This window comes from Phalacrocorax aristotelis, chromosome 7 (genome assembly GCF_949628215.1).
Source record: "Phalacrocorax aristotelis chromosome 7, bGulAri2.1, whole genome shotgun sequence".
Lineage (NCBI taxonomy): Eukaryota > Metazoa > Chordata > Aves > Suliformes > Phalacrocoracidae > Phalacrocorax > Phalacrocorax aristotelis.
Genome location: NC_134282.1, coordinates 53,575,256 through 53,599,205, shown reverse-complemented (window position 1 = coordinate 53,599,205; position 23,950 = coordinate 53,575,256). Strand labels below are relative to the sequence as shown.

Here is a 23,950-nt window from a genome sequence, read left to right as displayed (position 1 = left end):
TGGCTAAGACAAGGAGTCACAAGATCAGGTGGTTCGTTGCACAGTGAAAATAAACGCAGCTTCGGAGAGAATCTGAGCTGTGATGGATGTCATGGAGTCGCTGACCTACAAATCAGTTTGCACCTGTCAGTGCATCCAGCGATACCCCTGTCACACTGAGCCTCATCCCCGAGATCTAATGACTTCAGGTATTGCGTGAGTGAAACGGAAATATAAACCCAAACAAACAAAAGAAGAGCTGTGCAATGGCTGCCTGAAAGCTTTTGATAAATTACTGGGGGGAAAAAAAAACCAACAATAATCCATGCTGGATGCGTAGAAGCATTCAAGAGTGCTGTAAGCAAGCTGGAATTAGTAAAAATTAATCTATGGGCACATAAACCGGGACACAATTTTCTATTGCAGCAGTTCCGAGGGATGTGAGGGCAGCCACGCCAGCTCCATGGAACAGCGCTGGGGATAGCTGTGTCGCTTTTTAGACAGAGTTGTTTTGGAGAACTACACACGGCTGTGAAAGCAAGCTCCCTAACTGGGTGCAAAATCAAGCAGAACCTCCAAACTTTGAAGTGTACCGAAGGGCACGCTTACCCGGCTCACAAGGGGAGGCTGCTGGTAAGACACAGCGGCTCCATTTACCTCATCTATACATTAGCAGCATCACACGCTGCCCTTCGCTGTCCATACGATGGACATTAGACACGCGAGGCTGTTGTGGTACTTCCTCGACAGACCCCGTGAAGCTTGCTTAAAATAAGGTCAAATAGAAGTCGAAGGGGACTTGGGCGCGGGCTGAACTCGGAATGTCTGTTAGGGCAACGTGGGAGCACAGTGCCTGGCTCAGGAGCATCTTGGAGTTCAAAGCACTCCCAGCACTCGCCAACTGGGGGGGATGCGGGCATCAAAACCAGTCGCCTCGCAGAAAGAAGATGGGGCTTTTAAAGAAATAACTGATTCAAGAAAATCTGAAAAATGTTCTTGCAAGATCAAACCCAACATAACAGTGCTTGTAACAAGCAATACCCAGATAATCAAGGTGTTCATGGAAGGGAATCAGGCAACCGCTTTTTAAGGATCAGCACCTGGAATTCTAGTTGAAGGTTTTTTGCAACTGTAAGCTCTAAAAAGGCAATAATCCTGATTATAGGGAGTTTTAGTAGGCAAATTCGAGCCTGGATCCAACATTCACTTATGAAGTCAAACCTTTTAAAAAGATCAGTGCTCGGTAGGCTAATTTCATTTAAATTGGACGGTATCTCCAGCAGAGCTTACCAATGCTTATCTCTTGATGTGGCCCAAACCAATTCAGAAACATAGGCTCAATGGAAAAGAGGAGCATTTGTTCAAATCTTTCAGCTGATGTTTCTTAGTACCAGTAAAAAAGGAGCAGCCCACGTACCGTTTACGTCATATAGAAACCTTTAAATCTATCCAGATCTGTTTTGCACCTTTCTGTATCAATGAATAAGCATGAAGAAAATATATATACACCTTTTCCCCCTAGATATACAATAATTTCTCACCCTTCTGCTAGCTGAATGTTGAAAGGCTTTCTCAGAACGGCAGTCACAACAAAAAATTCAGACCAAATGTGGCATATGTCGAAGGCACCGGCAGGAAACCTACTCGAGACAGATTGGTCAGCAAAGCAAAGCCTGTTGAGAATATAAGTAAATAAACAGAAAGAAGAAATAGCCTTAGAAATAGGAAGAAGGACCGGGGGAGACAAAGAGGCTGCAGAGAAGAATGCATGAGAAAGACCGAGGGCTTTTTAGCTAAAAATCAGATAGAAAGGAAATTATTTAGACCTTGCAAGCAAAAGAGTGAAGACAGTAACTCCGAATAAGTAAAGCTGACTGGGCCAGAGAAGAATGAAATCAGCAGACAGATCCTCAGCGATACAAACTGCCGCGTCTCTGCTGAAGTCAATGAAGCTACGGCAATTTATGCCACTTCCACAGCACTACGACGATTGATACCATTTGTACAGTTTATCCTTCATACTGTGAGCAGTGGAGCTCTGATAACTTATTCCGGCTGCCTTGACGTGAGTCGGCCCAGCCTAGCTTACGTTCTCAGCGACCCCAGCGAACACGGCAACATAGGAGGAGTCCAGTAGCTGCTGTCTGACTGTCCAAAGAACTTTCATTATCTCCTCTTTTGCAAACTAAACCGATTTGATGGTTTTTTTCTAATTCAGCCAGGGCCAGCACAATCTACTGCACTTAAAACAATTTGAGAGGTTTATAAAAATTGGAACGTTTTTGGAAGCGATACGCTGAATACCCTTTTCTACTTAAAGTTTGCAACCTGATTTAAAGCCCAGGCGTTTCACTGTTAACTGCAAATTTCAAAATTAAAAAGTGCCAATTGTGCCTTCCACGAGCTGGAAAAGTATGTTCTGATAGAAGGTAACATCATGTAAAACAGCCGCCATTACCAAGAAACACAAATGTTTTTCGTATGTAAAATTGCTTTGTAAAATATTTGCTCCATCTGCTGAAAGTAGCAAAGACAATTTTCCCTGATAGCTAATGGCCCATTTCAGCTGTATGGCAAGCGATTCACCGTGGCTGCGACTTGCATTAAGTAGAATGTCGAAAACGGCGCACAGAATTCTCCACTTATGTAGTATTATCTACTCACTGCTTCCTGAGAGCCCGTCCCTCATTATCACGGCCTTCGCTTTGGATCAGCACACAGGACTAGGGTTGCTTTGACTCAAGAGGCTTTTTGTCAAACTGAGGCACATATGCTATGCTTCAATACAAAAGCACAAAACAGCCACTTTCCTTGACTACAAGAACAAGGAGGTTAGTTCTCTTTCAACTTTCCAGCACTTAAACTGCTGTTCCTTTTTTCACACCACATGGGGCCATGGTTTTCTCTTCTGGCTCATGCTGTCACTCCGCACGCTGAGGATTTCAATATATAAAGATCAAGCACTTCTTTTAATTCTAAATTCAACTACATAGACACACACAAGGGGGGGGAGGAAGGCAAAAAAACCCCACTGGCCTGGCCAAACCCCCCCTCCCAATTGCTTGTTTCATTGTGTACTTTGCTACTTACCATAACCCTATTGAAAGCGCATGTTTCCATTGTGCCCTGAACTACTTCAACATCTGCTAACAGACCAATAAAAAATAAATAAACCAGGATTGTTTAGAAAGAGAGATCCTTTCTCTTTCCTCTGAACGCTCCTGCACTGGCAACGGCAACGTGCTGCGAGATCCCTTTGCGTAGATGTCGTCTTGGAAAACAATACACGCGGGGAAATCAAATATAAGAGCACTACAGCCTGTGCTACCAGGAATCAGACGGAAAGGGGATTTTGAGAGCTCTGCGAGCCTGTCAGACAATTCTGCGTCTTTATGCACAGCCTGTTAATTTGCGATTAGGACAATTTTATTCAATAGTTGGCTTTCTTACTCCAAAACAATACTCTGCGTGCATTGCTATTTTACACAGCAAAGCATGCCCTCTGCGAGGCTGCAGCCTTCGTTTTTCAAGGTTCCCCACATCTACCCTCAGAGCGGAGAAAACGTAACACGGTTGTCACGGTCTTCAGAAATATCTCTTTTAAAAAAAAAAAAACCAACCCCAAACGTGTTTATTTCAAAGGCAGCATTTGTAAGTTGAGGACATCGGGATGTTAATCCTCCTTACAAAATGAGATAAGTAATATTTGAGTCCGCCTTTTCTGTATTTTAATTAGATCTCTGCAAAGGCACAAACAATTCAGATGCCCTCAAATTAATAATATTTTCCTAATTAATTTATTTTTCTCTATTTCAATCTCTACAAATTTTCTTCACTTTTGTTCACTTGCCCTCCCTTTCTGGCTTATACCTCTAAAGAAAGGATTCGGGTGAAAACGTGATTTCAGAAAGAGAAAAGGCATCATATCGATAATCCACAGTCACTTCCCTGGAATTTTATCTAAATTGCTGAGCTGTGGCGCTAAGGGAATTGTCAGACAAAACCTGCACTGCGCTTCACAAACAACACACGGTTAAACTTCTTCTATTCTTAGAGTTGCCTATGTGTTAATTTTTGGATTTTAGCAAAATAAACATTTTTAAAATAATCCAAGCAAGCATTTTATTGGATGCGGGAACATTAACGGATTTCAGATTTCTTTAGTGCTCTTGCTTTATCCTCTCCTTCCACGCTGTTATTGCTACAAACTGGCACTTAAATTCAATTGATTCAAAATATTCTGGATCCATATGGCCTAAAACCCTGGAGCTGAAGTTCTGATATTGCCTCACTGCTGTTTTCTAGCATTTGCCTCTACTCCAGTCCCCAGATGGTGGAAGTAACATTTAAACCTCCTTTTCTCTGCCTTGTACAATAGACCTTGGCACCATTTCAACTGTTTACTCCGGTAATTAACAGCACTGATACCACAACAATTACAACTCCTACAATCTTAACACAATAATGCTATGAATTAGTGAGAGCTAATGGCTGGAAGGTATAGTGGTTCCAGACTGCGAGATCTGCGCATTTTTAGAATAAAATAAAAGGTACAAACAGCACGCTTGCGGTAGACAATGATTACCTAGTAATTAGTTTACACAAAGCTTCCTATTTAATGGCAAAACGCTGTAATTAACGCGTGACAGAAAATCAAAGGGTACTTTGTAAGCATATGAAAAATTAACACTGCAGGCCTATAGCTTTATGTACTGATTAGAAGCATATTAAATCAATAGGACATACAAACCAACAGCTTGCATATCTGATTATTGCGAGTCTTAGGAACGGATATCATGGCTTTAATTTAACCGAGGGATGCAATTATCTTGCTTTATTTTCCTTAGGATTTAAGAATCACCTGAAACATCGCTATGGCAGCTACGCAGATATATTAATAAGTTGAATAAGGGCATTACAGTCTGTTTGCAGATACAGTCAATATTTAAACTATTTAGGACGTGTTGTTGACAAAGCACTGCCCATACTAGGAAACAACCTGCAACTGTATCGCGTTATCAGTAATCAAGGTCTTCCTTAACTCTTTGGGTTCTTTCTCTTTTCCTATTAAACATCGATTGGGTTATAAGAATTTTTAAAAGCCGGTCAAAACACTGTAAATGCATCTTCTGTGTATCTGTCAGTGTTTCTGGCCCTCTTCAGGCTGGAAAAAACCACCACACCTGCAGTTGCGAGTGCACGACGAGAGCAGCAGCAAAGACTACTCGCTTAAGAACGCCCTCGCTAGACTTTAGGTGTTACACTAAGACCAATTCAATTGCTTGCAATTTATCCCGGTTTCAGCAATATTTGTAGCGCGGCCCTAGAATAAAGGTGGTGGCGGTACAAAGGTGGTCGGGGTGGTGAGAATGAGAATGGGTAGCAGAAAGGAGAAAAGCAGCGTTAGGAGGCTACAGCGTGTTCAAAGACAGCCAGAAGCGATAGTGCGCTGGCAATGCCACGCTTCTAAAATCAGGTCTTTGACAGTATTACGGTCGGTTTTGTTTTGACCTGTTTATAAACATACGACCTCTGCTCTGAATTCCTTCCTTCAGTAAAGAAGCAAGATGTGGTATGCAAGTTTCAGGCTTCTTATAGTGAATACAATTCACTTGACCAGTTAAAAATCTCACTGCTCTTCCTGATTTTCAGATAATCACGAAATTTATCTAATTACTAATTGCAGGACTTTCAAAAGTTGACAAAAAAAGGTCAAGGAACAGCCAGCGTTTTGCAGCTTTTTATCTTGGCCTTAGAAATGGTAATTTTCCAATAGCAATCAATGCAAAAACCCAGCGACTGGTGTCTGAAAGTTGCTTTGTGCAACTCAGACCAAAGTTGGATTTTCCGGATTTGTCACCTTTTGAAGAGAGTTTGATTTCCCCGTACACATCTCAGTGAATTAACCGAGGTACAGTCTATAAGGAAAAGAAACAGTGACAAAATACTGTGACACAACTGGAGGCAGTAAGATTCAGACACTCACATTTAAAACACTAGGCTGCCCAAGCACGTTAAATAGCTTTCTTCTTCTACAACAGATATCTAATGGAGAGTTCTGAAACGGGTGTGTGGCTATGGCCAATTATAACGGCTTATTAAGAGAATATTTGTTGCTCGTTTTCCTGTGTCTCATTCTATTCTTGTATTTTCAGCTCTTTTCTACTTTACCCCCATATTTATTCCTTTTTTTTTTTTTTGGTCTTCAGCCTGACCTTCGTTATCTTTAGGATTGCTGATCGGTAAACTCACATCGCATTGCTGGTCCTCGCGGTTAAGAGTCGCAGTGAAGTAAAAGTTAATTCTAAAATTAATTTTGCTATTAATTTAATCTAGTGATTTAGATACTATGTATAGATATAATATATATAGTGTATATATATACACTATATATATATAGTGTGTGTATATATATAGTGTGTGTGTGTATATATATATAGTATATAGTCTAGTTATACAAAAGGGCAGGACCTCTGCACACTCCTGTATTATTTTACGTAAAAGGGGGACTGTTAAAAGAACAAAAAGGCAGCTCTAACAGGAAGGGGATGCTATCCTTCCTCTAAAGGGGAAGGGGACTGCAAGCGTTGTGAGAGTTTCAGGTGGCAGTTTGAGTCCCGAGATTCGAGGTCAGAGACCAGGAGGCATCGCAGACTTTGACAGCCTGGTGCCTATTCAAAAACAAACAAAAGGCATTCTCTATATACTTTGTAGACCACTTCAGCTTGAATTCTGAGTGGGCATCTGGGCAGCTTCCTCCGAGGTCGAGAAAACGTGGCTGTGTAAGGTCTGCTTCGCCCCGAACCTTGTCTCTGACAGCAGTCACACAAGAGGATGCCCAGGAAAGAAAGTATGACAACAGAGGAAGCACATCCATTCCCCCGACGCTCTCCCAGCCTCCAACAACTCGCAGCTTAGAATCCCTCGAAGCCAGAGGCTGTGTCAGTGATAACAGTTTTCTCTTCCATGAATTTATACAGTCTCCCAGCAAAGGTCCGTGTAAGTAGAGGTGAGATTTTCCAAAAACTGAACCGCTGACTTTCAACAGGAGTGAGACACCCAGCTTCTTAACACACTCTGGAATACCATACATTAGTAAGTATGACGGATATCTTTCTCGAGCTATTCCAAACAGCCCCTTGTGCGATTGTCCTATTGTTTTTTCACTTACTCTAGTAGTAGCAGAACCACATTTTTTGCTACGCGTGGACTAACTGAAGCTTGAATCGGTACAGAAAATAGGCTGGAAAATCATGACAGAATGGCATAAGGGCATTAAACCAGTTAAAAATCTGTGAATTTATCTGGTCCCTACAACAGCCATTCACATTGCAAGTTACCATTAACCTGCTAAGGCGTCTCAGTACTTCCTGATGTTTTTGCACATAACTGGGGCCAGATTCCGACAGCCTTTTCCACACTGGAGAACGTCGCCACTAATGGCCTCACGATTGCCAAATGTGCACTTGTGGAGGCAGCAGTTCTCTTGATATCGAGTATCGTTAGAATCTGGGCCTCAGGATGAAATGTTTTATGTGCCGACAAGACTTCAGCAGCGGACAGTAGGACGAAGGCTTACAGAGACATTCGGTGTAGTTTGTGAATTCTACCCCTTACGCAGTAGCAAAATAATTCTTCGGGTAACTCAGATGCTGCATTAAGTTAACAAGGTAAAATACGTCGATAACCCTGCCCTGCACTTTTGCTTGCCTGATATTATGTTTGAAATGAGGCATCTAAAATCAGTCTCATTTTTCGATGGAAGAGATTTTTACACAGTTCAAACTCACAAACTACATTATTTTTAATTTGTTGCCTACCACATACCAATGAGGAAAATCTGGGTATCGTGTCTTAAACGGCTATGCAAATGATGCTATTTGTAAGTATTAACATAATTTAGTGCTTACAGTCATATTCTCATTTCTAATAATTCTACCAGAATGGAGAGTCTCTTCACTGTACTCTTAGCCTGCAGGATAGTCTTTCATCAAGAAGCTGAATTTTTTAATAACCTGCCAGCATACGTTTTTGTATGTGGCAGCCTAAGATGATGACACAATGTCTTCATTATCAGAAGAAACAGGTCTACATACTGTAATAGGACATTAAAGCATGCCCGTGCTCATAAACTAATGCTTTGATGTTTAAATGTGTATCGTTACAATGGTATTCCTTAACAAAGGATGATTTTAATCCTCTGCTCTCAATGGTAATACTCAGTGGAGACTGCAATTCATTATATATAAAAAAGGTCTCCCGTTCTGCAGAAGAGAGCTAAACTCAGAAGGCAGAAAAATTTGAACACACATATTTGAACAAGACATTCAAAATGGCAACAAGTTTCCCACTTTGCCAAAGCCCACTTTGAGACTGGCCTGGAGTTACGGAAGCTTTCCTGCTGCCTTTAGGAAGTTAGCTCCGATACGTTATTCTGTACGTATTTTCCAACTCCCAGCAAACGCGCATGTTTAAGGGCTTCCAACGGGTTGATTCCTGGTGGCATCGAAGCTCAAGGTAAATGCGGTATAAAAGGGAAATCAAAGAAAGCCAGTTATCGCTGTGTCCTTTACGCAGAGTCACTCAGCCATGAAAGAAATAAGGCGGCACAGAAACAGGAACGCTAACGCCAGCTAAATGCCACTTATATAGGGAATTTATACCAGCAAAGACCTAGGCTTGTTCAGTCACGTCTTTTGCCCCACTGACTCAGACGGTGGGAGCGGGATCTGGGTATATTGTGAGCTTTATGTCCCACAGAGCTCAGTGGCCAGACGACGCCTCCGCCAGGGTGGCTCGCCGGTGCTCAACTTCATCCCGCTCCACTTGCGCAGAGCAGGGGATCTTCGGCAGATTGGAGAAATTAGCCCTTCAGCTTTATACGACAAGCTCTATTTCATAACGTGGCACTGTTTTGTAGTTGTCAAACGCAACAGAACTGTAATCAGCACAATTTGAAATTTTAATATACAATATAATTCAATCGAAGAAAAATTTCAAAACCGTTTTGATTGAATTAAAAAAATCAAAAGAGCTGTAATGAGTAGTTTATGTAAATTAAACAATTCTTTCTGGATACATTCCTTCTGGCTTTAAAACCATTACATTAGGAATGAATTTGGCACAATATGCAGAAATATCAAATGCTTATTGAAATTAACACATTTAAATACCAATGAATATTTAAACTACAAATAGTTCTCCGAATGCCAGAACTAACGAAGTCTGGTTTCATACAGATTTTTCTGTGGTTGAAATGTATAATCTCACAGCCTCGCTCAATCATGTGGATTCTTAGGAATCTACAGTGCACGAGTTCATGCCTTACTCTTTCCCTCAGTTAAGTATTTACAGGAATCTCTCTCCTTACCTAAACACCCACTGCAATAAAAGGTGCAGGAGTCTAATGATCTCTGAGCCCTCAAGTGTTCTGTCTGATACAGCTGCAAAGAGCTAACGGGTTTCAAAGTTATTAGTGAGGAAGAACATCCAGAAAAAATAATCCTTAGAAAACCAGATTAAAAAGTCATCAGTTTGTACATGGTTTCAAATTGATTAGTTTTGTTCAACTATATTAGTCCAACACCTGGTTCCAATAATTCCCAGTTTCTATGTAGATATGAGGCTCTGCTGCGTAGATACTTTCATTGAAACATGTCCCCACTTTGGATAAAAGCCACCATGTAAAATTTGCACATTATTGTGTATGAAGTGTTATGACACCCAGCCTAGTCCAGGAGTTGGATGCCAGGTGTTCATCTATATTTTTGAATAGTTAACTGGTTTATTTGAATTACTGTTACCTATTGCTTTCTACAAGCTGGTCTGGACTCTGTAATATCAACTCTTACCAAAGGCTTAACATGAAAGCTCAGGGAAAAGATTTACGGTGAGGAAGAACCCCAACTGACTATTAAGAAGCCACGACAACAAGCAAGACACCCCGCTCCTTTGTCACTTACCTGTGCCCACTTCTCACTCCATATCTCTGGGCTGTATCTCCGGCGTTCCTGCTGAACCCAGTGGTAGCATTTCAAATGGGAAATAACGTCGCAATAGGCAGTGCCATTTCCTCCAGATTCATCGTTCGCTTTAAACAGCCAACGCCGCACTTCCATATTGTCAACGATGAGCTGGCTGAGAGCACTAATCATCTGGGAGCAACGACACAAAGATAATTTTGCACTATGACAATATTGAATTGTTCCTCGATTCAGGCTTCCCGTTTTCAAATATTTGGACCTGAAGTTTATTTTCTAAATACGGTTTCTTTTTCTTAGAGATGCTTCTGTTGTTACAGTTATCTTGGATACGTAGCAAAAGCAACCTTGAACATTTTTTTTTATGAAGAATCTATGGCCTTCATCTTCTACTTGAGTCCACTTAGGCAACTAAGCACCTTTGATGGTCAGTGCAGCCGTATTCTGCAGAGAAATTTGCCTGTCCAGGCTCTTCTGTCCGCTCGGGATCTTAGATTTTGGGTAATCAGCACTGCTCCATAAACGTTTGTGACAGGGAACAACATGGGATGGACTACGCTATTTGCAAAATCTGAGAAACAATCATGCCAGATTCTAACACCAGTCAAAACATCTGTGAAACTTTCCTGCTGGAGAGTACATTACATGGTTATAAATGTACCAGGCAGGCTTTATAAGAATGGTAATTATTTATTTGTGTATGTACACAGATTTAAATGGCTTTACAATGCCTTTTGCCCAGCTGGTGTAGGATGCAATTAGCTTCTCAGAAACTGCAAATGCCTTTGAACCTGGTAAAAGTATTACCAGATCTTGTTGCATTGGCTAGAGCCTTCTACATTCTTACACAGTAATTGTGGAGACTTTTTTCTTTTTATAATGTTGACCTAAAACGCAATTACACGTATGTTCCAGATGCTACTATTTGTGGCTTTTGAGAATCACATAAACGTGTTTCTCTTGGCGACTCCCCTACAGTAATGAAAAGGATCAATAATATTGTAAGGACCGTACCAATCACAAAGAATTATGTGCTATCTTTAAGTGAAAATTGAATTGCGCTTTAACATAGCATCACCTTGCTTTGATTATTTAACCTAAAATGTCACACAAGCGAACAGCAGAAGTAGAACTTCCTTAACACTGCAGTATGAATCAAGAGCGTTAGTCACATAAATTATTTCTCAACAAATCAAGCAGCACTATTTCAGATCACCGATCATATATTTATTTCATCTACTCTCTAGAGTTGCCATGTATTTGTGTAGCTTAGATTGTCTTCACTGTTAAAGGTGATTAATACAAAGCAAAGCAATGTGAAAAGCCTCTCTCAGAGGAGGAAGACCCACAAACCACGGCACTGATTATTTTCCCTTATGAGCTGCAGCACCACCATAAAATAGTTTTTAAAAATCAGTACGGATCACGCTTGGACATACCACTGCAACTTGCAAGATCAGTTTATAGAATGAAATACTGCGGCACTAAATGCAAAATAAACCTGTGTAACCTGAACACTGAACAGAAAACTCTTGTGCCTTGTAATTTTAATAATTTAATAATAAATTATTCATAATTTAATGTTAAGTTTAGTACCATTTTTGTCTTTTCTTACCACTCGTGCTAACAAGATAGGTGAATTTAGTAATAATAAGCCGGATACAAGGTAAGACTTCAGTTGCAGATATGTTCAGTGAGCCTCGGTTTGGATAGGCTGACCTCCTAAGCAGAAGAAATTTTCCCTTCATCAAATCCTTAACTTTCCCAGAAATCCTTGTTCTATTTTCAGACATGGATAAAACTCCTATTAATCTCACTGAGGCCATGACTTCATCCATGGAGCAGCAACGCAAACTCTTTGATGTAACCGGACCAAACGCCCTCATATACTCTCAAGACAGACCACGAAGAAGACCAGAACAACTGTATTCCTTCCTGACTGGACACAAATTGCGTTTCATCGGTCAGACCGAGCCGAAAAAGAACCCAACGCCGTACACGATTTAATCGAACCCAGTTAGGGTCTAATCGGTACGGTCACGGCGATCGCGCAAAGTTTGCATCCGCTCCAGCGAAGCTGCCCGTCGGCACAGCCCGGACCACGTCCTGCTTACCTGGTCGCTGCTGTAGATGTCAGATTCTCCAGGAGGGGTTGGCACGCAAGCACTGGCAAAAATTCGTTTACTTCCAGACTTGGTACTATAGAGATGAGCCACTTCTGGCACCGAGCCTAATATAGGCACATTTAGCATGTCAGCCACTGCTAAATCATCTTTGTGGGGAACCCCTCCGATAATGTAGGCAACTCTGCTCTGGATAAGAATTTTTATTCTTTTGATTGTCTTGGGACTGTACTTCAGCTGAGTGGCTAGGCACATGCGATGCTCCTGTATAAAGATAACATTATTCTTGTTAAAAGGTGTTCTTTTCTATTCCATGAACCTAATTTATAATGTTGCACACGATAAATACATTATTAATAGCAGGCTGGGTTATGACCTATCCTGTAGCTTAGCAGTTTAAATTGATAAAAGCTGTTGGGGTGAGGCTCCATAATCGTGCACATCTTTAGTGTGTTGGAAATGGGCTCACTGGGAATAGAACTAATTACTACACATCTGTATTTATTTGATCCATGCGGAATTATCCTTCTGTCAGTCGGCAGAGAGGCTGGTGGCCTTTGGATAATAGTGATTCATCTCAGCAACACTTCTGGCATGGTTTAACTCTAAAGCTCCTAAAAATCAATACAAAAATGAAGAAAAACCCCTATAGCAGGGAATGTATTTCACCATACAGTTCAGCAGTATTTTAAGCGATTCTCCGAGAATAAAACACTTTGATTTACAAAAGCTTTCACTGATCACATTAAATTACCGAGGATATACATTTCCATTACACAGTAGTTCTGATAGCTACTGCAAATGCAACTGCAGAGTACTCGAGGAGAGGGTAGTATTGTTGTTTTTTAAAAGTACAAGGGTTTCAACTTTTGGGGAGGAATTTTTCATTTCGTCTAAAAAAGAAGATCTATTGCTGAACGAGCTGTTTGTGACAGGTGCTACAGCCTCTAAATTTCAACTAAGAATATTAGTCACGGCAGGCGAAACCTCAAATATTTTGTACAGCGTATCCTATGCTCAGCCTGCAGATAACCCAATTATCTTTCCAAAGATATACCTAGAGGTGCACTGAGGTTGAGCCAGATAGGGGTGGACATCATGCAGAAATAGTACAAGAGACATCCACTGCAATAGATTGCCGTAAACAAACCATAATTGTAACGAGAAGACAATCTTCTCCGCATTGAGATGTCATCTAATTTAAGCCCTAGTCAGGAAAGTATCTCTTTTCAGGAAATACTGGATTTGCTAGGGATTTCCAGGAGTGGAGAACCCAGAATATTTCCCTTCCAAGTCCTGGATGCCCCTTCACAGGGACTGAAGCAAAAATCCCTATTGCGCTACTTGGATGGGGACGATGGTGGGTAAGTAGATGGGGGAGCCCTGGAAGCGGACAAAAGGAATCCCCTTTTATCAGCTTCTCAGTGCTTTCTCATACCAAACCCACAGCTCCAAAAAGCACCCAAGTCTCTCTGTAAAGGAGTTGGACATACCGCAAGGGGAGCGAGGATGTCAGAGAAATGAGATACTCTTCAAAGTTCTCATAGGAAAAAGGGGAGTCACAGAAGGGCAAAAAGAACAACAAACAAGTTTCTTGGAGTCTTTTTCCTTCCGTCAGTTTTAAAACTGACTCAATGTTCTGATTAATTTGTTTCCTTTCTCTGGAGCACTGGTATCAACGCAGGGACGCGGCCCGTTCTGCTGGTCTCGTGGCAGGGTTCTGCCATGTGGAGAACAGGATCAATTTCCAGCCCCGGTCACTTGCTCCCTGGGGCCACGAGTGGTGATGTAGGGACGAGATTTGCTTTGTGTTTCTCAATAATGGATTTTACAGTTAATTAAGGAGTGTAGGAAACAGGCTGTAAAATCTAGTTCATTCCTGCTTTGAAAGCGGTATAGCTGCCATGATATATAGTTGTGCGAGTGAAAGCAGGTAAAAGCAGGAGAATGGAGGAATCCTCAGAATTCCAGCGTGATACGGCACAGAATAGTGGTTAACCGAAAGGCTAGTTCTTGGTTCTCAAGCCTGTTGATTTATTTATTCTTTTTAAACTTCTCAGATCAGAGAAGCTGACCTCGGCATCAGCCTCAGCATGATGAGCAAAGCTACCGCTCTGCTGCTATGACGCTGCTGGCTGAGAACGAGGAGAGCGGTAACCTGTGCTAGAAGTGTTTCACCTCGCACCTGGATGCACTGAGTCACAAGAGCTCCTTCTAACAGCCAGCAACTGCCTCAGGACAACTGTCTGTGGACAACCCTTTCTCACCATCTCCCTCTGCCTCCCCTCTGCAGACGCCAACGAGCACAGGTCTACCTGCGTCTGGGTATCTGCCATCCAGTTCCATCAAAATAGCCAGAAAACCATCCGAGGTGGGTTTGTGCTCCTAGAATTGCTCAAAGGAGCCCGCTAAGGTGGCCTTTAAGCCACACTTTCATATATTAGGAATAAATTTAGATACATTTGGTACAACAAAAGCTTTTTATTAAACTACCCAGAAGAAAGATGCTTAAAAAGAATCTATAACGCTGTAACCCTTAGGGAGACAAAATGACAGCTAAATCCATGGTCGCTGAAGCTAACGGGTGACTAGGATCAGTTATGAGTACAGATTCTTCTCCACCCAAAAGATACATTTCTTGGACACATTAGCTAATTGAAGGTAAAGAACGCATGCTTAACAAAAACAAGGTAGTTGGAGGATTTTTGCATATAAGCAGGCGCACCACACCGGACAGCCAAGGGCGTACCTCACCCTGGTATCACGTAAAACCCGTGACTGCCGGTTCTTTCTGATGGCACTTGGCACTAATGCCCTTCTCAGCGTTCCACAAGTGGGTGAGTGGCGCAACGCATCACCACGGAAGAGCCACGCAGCCCTTGTAACTAGAGTTAACTCTCTACATCAGAGCACATAAACGTTTCCCAGTAAATCAGAGCTGCAGAATAAATTTTCACAAAGCAATTTGCTCCTCTCTTTTTTTTTTTTCCCCTAAAAAAAACAACTTTGGAATATTCCAATAGAAACTGGAAGAGCGAAGGCTATACACAAGAGATGCATACCTGAAAACAACCTGCTTTTACATCAAAACTACTTCAGGCAAATCGCCATGACCAAAATCGTCCATGAAAGACATTTTCTATTCCTGGACAGCCTGTCCGTGTTTACCAGCACGTCTTTTATCCATAATATGATATGTTTTAGATGATTATTTTCAGTATGTTTTATGTAGAAGGCTTCTTAAAGCTACCGATATTTGGTAGTTAGTACTGGAAAAATGACCCAGTATCCAGAGAAAAAACAGCTACAATTGTCAAAGTGAAATTTAAAAAGGAAAAATATATCACTGGTATTTATCAAGGATTTACCATCCCATAATTTTACTTTACAAGGTGAAGGCCCAGCACAGGCAGCTGTGATTCTTGCAGGTTTCCAGGATTTGGATAAAAGAACAATACTAAAGAAAAGCCAGTTCCTAAACACACAAATATCATCTTGCTGCCTTTCTTTGACTTCAGAGAATACAGAACACATTCATATCTACAGAATCCGTTGTAACTACGGCCAAAACGGGGGTCCCTCCCTATACAGCCGAAGAGCCAAGCGCTTTTCTCACCTAGTGTTTTCAGACTATCTCAACAGAAATGGATTCATACACATACACAGGCGTTTTGCTGGACGGCACGCTGCTGTAGAACTACATTTGAAAACCAATGCATTTATGAAATATAAAAAGCTCCTTTGCCTTTTGAGGGCATCAGTTTCAATCAGTATATGGTATAATGAATACTTGTTCAACTAAATGACTGGAAGAGGGTTGTTAACATATATTGAAAAGAGGAGCAGGGCTTTAAGCATAGAGCCTAGAGATATAAAAGTTTCATAAAAATCTCAGCGGTGGACTTAATATTTATAATATAAAATTATTCTCCACTGTAAGGAAGCTTCACTGCAGTATTGTCAGAAACACTGTACGTAGTTTACATCCATGAAGGTCTCTTTTTAGACCATGTTTTAGCACGTGGATTTAAAACTGACTTGACAGGTTTGAAACCACTATTTCTGTCTCACCTAACCTAAGGAGTTTTCAGTTCTGTTCTTTAAGAAGTTCCGCATTAGATTTAATTGCAAGAAACACTACAAACACATGAACGATTGAATGCTGGCCTACCCAGAGATAAAGTTTGAGTAATAAGAATGGTTTATTGCTACGATTTGCTTAGAGATATAAATCTATCAAGTTCCCAGTCCCAAGCATATAGTAAGAAGGGACAGTGGTCTACAAATAGCCAATATAGGACTGTCTCCACTAAGTCTATAAAGCCAAACCAGGATATTTATTTCCAATGCTCTAACTAGTAGTCTAATCAGTAAAGCCCTTAAACTTGCAATAATATTTCACTGATGTCTACCAGAGCGTTACAAGTTATAAAATTTCCAATTTAATTTTACTGCATCCCTCAAGCTGTAGTAATTAGAAGACAAACTCACAGGGAAGCTGTTTATAGCTTCGGGGGTGAGAATTTTGAACCTGTCCTGCAGGTCACCCATGTCCTCAGGGTTCCCAGATCTAACAGCTGCCTGCAGACCCAGGAGTTTATTGTAATACTGCAGTAACTCCTCGCTCAGATGAAGGGGGCAGATGTAGATGACGTCCACGTTGGCATCTAAAACAAAGGGGCACAATGTTCATTACTGGGAGGAAGGTAGACTCCGTTCAGAACAGCAATCTGATAATTCCCGATCATTTGCTAACAAACAGCTTCCCTACAAGAGTGCTGGAAATAAAAATGAGATCTGTAATTCCCAAATCTTAGTGGTTTAAGTGCTTTTTCTGTGCTTCAGCATTTCTCTGAAGACAGGTCAGCAACCCAAAGAAATAACTAGTTTTCGGAATTCAATCTGCAGAACATATTGGGGGCAGAAGTTTGAAAGTGTTGCAGGGGGATTTATATGCGCAGCTCACATTAACATCAATGGGAATTGTGCACTGCTTAAAAAAAAAATATATCCCATTAACTTCAGTAAATTATAAAACTGAGCTATTACGTTTAGAAAGCTGATGAAACTGCAATTTCATATGCTGCCTGGATTTTGCACGGCCTGTTCCTATTCTCGTCCTGGCTATGTAAAAGCTTATGGTAGGATACCATTAGTAACTGTCGCCGAGCACGCGAGTGTGCAGATTAGCCAGTTAAATACCACAGTGTGCAAATCTGGTTTTTTCTGCATGTAAAACAACTTGGCCTGAAAGACAGTGTCTACACAGCACTGGGAGGTGAGAGAGTGAAAGTCTTTAATATACGCTGGTTTGGAAAATTTTACACTGCGCTGGTCTTCTAAAATATTAATGTTAATAGATGAGCTAATGAATTAATGGGCCTTGCAACATCAACGGAATATGCTGCCAAAAGCACTCCTAGATTTTGATCCGACTCCTGCTGAAATCAGTAGGACGTCTTTCATTGTCTTTACTGGGCACAGGAACAAGAGCCCTGAAAGTGCCAGGGACAACTGCTATTACATATGAATGAATCAGAAGCAAAACAAGCACCGGACTAAGGAAACCCTGAGCCTAACCTTTTAAAGGAATGAGATACCCCCCTCGCTCACGCTGTTTAGCCGTACTGCTACAGGCAAACAACCCACATTAACAACATAAGGCCAGAACCTCAGCTAAAGCATTTTAGTAGTGCGGGACCCAACAGCTGACACGGCGACAGAGCCTTTATATAAGACAGTTCATTACCATCTAAGTTTTTAAAATAATTAAAAGAGCAGTTCATTAGACCTCTTAGTCAATACTCTATTGCTTTTAGGCATTTACTCAGACTTGCAAAATGAGCCTGAAAATTTACCAGCTAGGGTACAAAGACTACTCGCCAATGTCGGCTGGAACGCTGAATGGACTGCATTGTCAAGAAATTGATAAGCTCAAATGAATTTGTTGAATAAAATGCTGCAACACATTTTACTGCTCCTGGCCCTGCCCTGTAAAGAGATCTCTAAGTCTGGTTTGGACACAGTGAGGCTGCAGAGACAGATGAGCTAATAGCAGGTCCCACCAAGCAAGGAAATCCTCTGGTATTCTAAAGAAACAGAAGAGCAATATGGTAAATATCAGTGCTTTTCTGCCAGGCACAGGTAAAGCTTCTGATCTAATTGATAATTTAGTTAATATTTAACTAGTTTGTATCTTACTCATGGCGTGTTTTACATTTTACAGTCGAACCAATTTTCATGTTCACAGATTTTTATAGTGATAAAGGATGCCTGTAAAATGTGTTGACTTTGTCCCTTTAAGTTTCCAACTATCATTTTAGAGACAAAAAAAGAAATCTATGTTAAAAAAAATGAAAAATAAAACTGTACTGTTGAAAAACAATATTAGCGCTGAGATAATATATAAAGGCAATTACATTATTATTTTAGGCAACTGTAAATTTCTGGATCTAATATATTTTTGTTACAAACTTGCTAAACGGCATTTATAAAATAATAATGATACTAAAATATACATGAATCATGTAAAGTATGTCATTCCAGGGAGCCAATGAAGTTGGTCATTGACAAATAATATTCTTCGCTGCTTTGCTTAAAAGAGGGCTGTCATTCTAGGAACAACTTTTTAATGTATGCCTTTTGCCTTGTTTGCCTATTAAAAAGACAAAAAAAAAAAAAAAGGTTTAAATAAGGGCTTGCTCTCTTCTAGCACATCTTTCTCCCCGTATGAGCCTGAACGAACGCTAGCAGAATTAGCTACCTAATTTTGTAGAACACTAAACACTTTTGATGGGTTGCGGTGCTCAGCATGCCACAGGATGAGGCTGCTTTACCTTAGCATGGCGTCGGAAAGAATCAGCACGTTCTTACAAATAACGCGGACAAGAGCAAATGCCAGAGCAGGGAGATTACTTCTGAGCTCGTATGCTCTCTGTAGTTAGCATGAATACAAAAAGAAAGTCCTTATCGGGCATTCTCGATTACTCACTACTAAGGGCAAATAACGATCCAAAGGCCAGGCAGGCAGCAGCTCATAACGTACCCAGTATGTCACACAGCCTTCCCATCTGCATGTTCTGTTGGAGGGCAAGATCAGGGATATGCTCACGGATGCACTGGGAATACCCTGGAAAACAAGTAAAGCCCCTCGCAAACTGTATTCAGAAAAGCTCTAGTATGTATTGAAAAGAAACCAGAATATCAGGTTAAAAATATAATAAATAAAAGTATTTCAAATCCTAAACACAGTATAGCGCTAATTGCATCATCTTTATGAATTTACTTTCATTTGTCAACTGATGTAACATCATGTTTTTATGTCATGAGATTTTAAATACAGACCTAAACGTTACAGACCTAGAGAGCTTTATAATTTAAACATTTAGACTGAGTGCTTGGTCTCAGTCTTCTACGCTGCTGGATTTTTTACAACGCTAAAAAAAGAAAGACACCATCATTAAGCAAGAACTTTGTCCTTCGCACAGATAAAAGGCAGCAAAATCACTTCATTAGGGAGATGTCGCAGTGATACCTGATCACTTTGCTGCAGAGGATGAATGACTGGCAGCCTGTCTGAGCTGGGATTATCTATTTGGAGGTCAGACTTCCAACTGACGGCATACTCGCATTCAAAGAGACTGCGGTAAATGACACGACCACCGTAACTATAATCTCTAATCCTGTAGTTTTTAAATTCAGTTAATTCTCAAGTAATCGGCGTGTATATGCAAACACCCACAGGCCCGCAGCGTGAGCTCCTAGTCACAATAGCTGTGATTAAGTCATTAAGGAAGTTCAGCCTAATATTCAGTGTTTGGCATAAAATCCAGGCTCGTCCAGTAACAAGATCCTTATGATATTTCCATATATCTGTGTGTGACCAATCATCTGAAACTTGTGAAAAACTTAGTTTGACTAAATTCTGCTCAGTTTTCGGTGCTTTCACTTTAGAAGATACTAACAGTGGATCTCGCAGGCGAATTACCAGAACAACTATTGCAAGTAACCTGGTTCTAAGGCGCTGTGGCAGCGACACTTTGCACATAGGAGAGCAGAACATAATAAAATACAGAGAAATGGAAATCACCAGTTTCATTTTCAGTAATTTCTTGTAAGACTTGCATATTGTAGTCAGCACAATGATACCAGGCACCTGCAGAACTACCTCAATGTAAAAGACATCAAATTTTTTTTGCCACCCTAACATTAAGCAATTAAGTAATCTGAAAAAGCTTGCTCTGATTACTTAAGCTTTCCTCTCAAGGCTTCATTTTGTTCTCTCATGTAGGGACCAGTTTTAAGCCACTAACAATGGTGACTAACAATTTCAAAACATTTACATTTCAAACTTAGAAAGTAGCTGATTTCCCTACGCTAAGCTGGTTTTAATGTCTTAAAAACACATTTGTTTTTAGTAATTTTAATGTCTTAAAAAGCCATTTGTTTTTAAGACCTAAATCTGGGCAGAAAAATAACACACAAATATCATCTGGAAAATCAGTAATTATTTGAAAGGAATAATAAAGTAGCAATCGAAAAGAAGTTAAAGCTTGGATGTTGCTCTGGTTCTGCAGATACACAACAGCATTATTCCAACTACCACACGTACTGTTCTTAGGTATGTTAATAACAGTAATTCACAATATATTAGCTTCCGTTGACATGACCCCATTAGATTTAACGAGAGGAATATTCACTCCTTGTGAATCATTCCCCTTCCAATGGACATTGTGAATCACGTTAATCCTCAGACCCGATACATCTTGAATGCTCGGTACCTACACGGCTGGTCACGTACCAATGCTTATTAAAGGCAGAGGCTTAATATTCCTTTCCTTGCAGCTTAACCAAAATTCAACCCAAATAAATTGCCTATACTGTGATCATAGCCTACGTGTTCCAGTACAACTATAACCCATGTTTTGTTACGTACAGCTGGTTTATGTACCATTAACATTTTGCGCTGCAGCATTTGGTCTCAAACGCATGAAACGTTTCCGATAAATTTTCATTTGCCAGAAGCCAAAGCTCCTATTCTGATTCAAAGAACCACTACTCGAGTTGATCTATACCTGCAGTCTGGGAAAGTTAAACTCCAAATGGTGTCTAAAAATAGCGACGTTGACAAAAGGCTGCAGTGGCAGAGCACTTGAGGATGTGGTTGTTCATTTGCACAAGACATCAGTGCATCACGGCACCCCACTGGTGGAGCTGGTCTGCAGGAGGGTCACCCTTGGGAAGCAGGAGCTACAAATTTTGATTGCTCAGGTCACAGCATCCCAGACTGGGGGGGTTGGAAGGGCCCTCTGGAGCTCACCCCGTCCCACCCCCTGCGTGAGCAGGCACCCCCAGAGCAGGGGCACAGGGCCGCGTCCAGGCGGGGGGTGAATGTCTCCAGGGAAGGGACCCCACAGCCTCCCTGGGCAGCCTGTGCCCCTGCTCTGGCACCCGCACAGGAAAAGTGCCAGGTCAGTGGCACTGAAAGGATGCAGAGGGCCTTCCTCCTTCACGTGAGTTTTACAACGGTGTACGTGCAATGTCTTCAGCGGAACGCTCCCAGTTCACACAGGGGCAGGTGTGGGAGAGTTACGCAAGCACTAAAATAAGGGGTGCATGAATTAATGGCAAAGGACCTGCTTTCACCTCCCTTTTCAACCTCAGCCATGACCTGATGCCCTTTAACCGCCACTTTCTTAATAAATTCTGCTCATCTCAAAGTGTCTTCTCCCAACAAGGAATCCGCAACACTTTTCAAACTGGTCTTTGACAAAAGCGGTAGCAGTACAGAGCGGGAGGTGGGGGACAGTTTAAGTAACCGTGGGGCGATGCCTGAAGGAGGAGGAGGAGAACGAGCTACTCGGGACTGAGCCACCTTGTGCGTCCCAGTGCTTGGGACAAGTCTAATAAATAACACCTAACTTTTCTCACCGAATATTTGGCACGCCTACTGTTCAGCTGAAACTGCTTTTAAAAAGGATTCGTGTATCACACAAGAGGCAGCTTCGATAAATATACAGTAGGTTATATAAGGTGACAAATTTTATTTATTGTAAAGGTCACTATTTGGGCAGAAAGATCAATCAATCCTTTAAAAATAGTTGAATGAAAAGAGAAACAGTATTTGAATCCCAGATATTGCAGAAGTGTATTCATCCATTAGACTGTGGGAGTAAATCTCATTAGAGAGTCCAAATTCGTTTTTCCTTACACCAGCTGATGAAAATGCAAAAGGTCTTTAAACAATGGAATCTACTTTCTTTTTTTAGCTACAGTAGAAATCCAGAGTGTTTGGGTGAAATACAGGGAAACATTTGTTCCTCACAGCAGTATAATTTAAGCCCTTCACTATTCTTTTTCCTGGATTATTTCCAGAAACTTGACACGGGGCTGAAACTGTTGTGAAAGTGAAGACTGCTGAGAAATTCACCGTTATGACCACCTCCATTTATTGCAATTCCACTTGCATAGGAAGAAAAAAAACCAGACTCTGATTTGCCCTAAATGCTGAAGTCGAGGGAACGCGAGTAGAGAATTTCAGGCTCCATTTCCGATTTACAAAACTGACAAGAGAAACCACTAACAGCGTATTGTCAAACTCCGGTCTCTCGGTGTTCATCTGCTCTGCTCCAGGTTTTGTAATTTAGACACATTTTTATGATTACCCAAAGCCAGGCCTTAAAAAAAAAAGTCCTGCTGAAATCAGCTGTTATTCTGCATATTTAGTCTCAGTCTGAAACAAATGTTACTTGTTTAAATTCTCTCTCAGTGGCCTTCCAGGAAGCCAGACAAGTTCTTAATTGTAACATTCCATAAGGCTAAAGAAAAGGAAAAATATTTCAGGGTATTTAGCTGCTCTTTTTCAAAACAAATATTACAGGGCACAGCAGATCAAAAGCACAATTAGAAAATACCCGAGCGCAAACTACGCAGTGGTACTAGCTGGAAGCGTTCCAGTAACGGGCCCAAAATTTTACAGATGTTTTTTAAATGACAAATGTGTAGAAACAGAATAGTTAAACATTTAAAGTTATTTCTATTCTTACATTTAAAAGGTTTTTACTTTACAGACTTCATGTGTTCGTCTTTTAAATTTTAAATATAAGCTATTCTTAAAATTACATAAACCCAGATTTGGTCAATTCCTTAGTCACTTTATGTTGATGTTTCTCAAAACTAGTTCAATATTAACATTTCAAGAGAAAAAAAAAGTCATGTATTTACATTACATTTCAATAAGCTGAACACTTACCATGATTTAATTCACATAAACCCCCTATGGAACTCTACTAGAGCTCTCGATATTGTCTATGCATTTAATAAAAACAAGCACGAATAACTTTTTCAAACAGCACTTTCACATCCCTCCTTTGGATATATTTTGGACAATATATTTTTCCATGCCCTACTTAGACGGGTTTCCTAATTTCCTAAGAAAACATCTGCACTCAAATTATCTTTCCTACTTACTTTCTTCCCCATTTAGGGAACATTTCCACTGGCATACCGCAGCCCCTGCGCATGCATAGCCAAGTTCCTGTATTTACAGCAGAACGTCGTATAAAGCGCGTTACAGAAGCAGGGCCTGGGCTCCAGGTGACGTGCCAAATGAAGTGGAATTTCCCTGGAGTTTTAGAATTTTCTTGAGATGTTGAAATAATTTAAAAACTTTTATAAATTCCACTGCATGTTACAAATCCATCAGAGGAACAGGGACATAATGATTAATTTTTTTAACGATAGCCCGTTTTGATTATACTGAGATTTTTTTAGTACAACTTTGAAAGCATCTGTTGTACAACGACTCCGCTGACTTTTGAATTCGCACACCTAATTAATAATCCCTTTTTCCTGTATAACTGCCCTCCT

General features: G+C 40.8%; 1 protein-coding gene across 1 annotated transcript in view; it reads right to left on the bottom strand.

Moving 5' to 3' along the window:
• The window catches only part of IQCH (IQ motif containing H), a 74,038-nt gene that overhangs the window by 28,232 nt on the left and 21,856 nt on the right, over positions 1–23,950 (bottom strand). Inside the window, exons 10-13 of the mRNA XM_075100774.1 lie at positions 19,128–19,211; positions 16,574–16,749; positions 12,074–12,346; positions 9,942–10,133 (exon numbers count right to left, since the gene is read on the bottom strand). Of these exons, the coding sequence (XP_074956875.1) occupies positions 9,942–10,133; positions 12,074–12,346; positions 16,574–16,749; positions 19,128–19,211 (725 nt within the window). The remainder of the gene's footprint in view (positions 1–9,941; positions 10,134–12,073; positions 12,347–16,573; positions 16,750–19,127; positions 19,212–23,950) is intronic.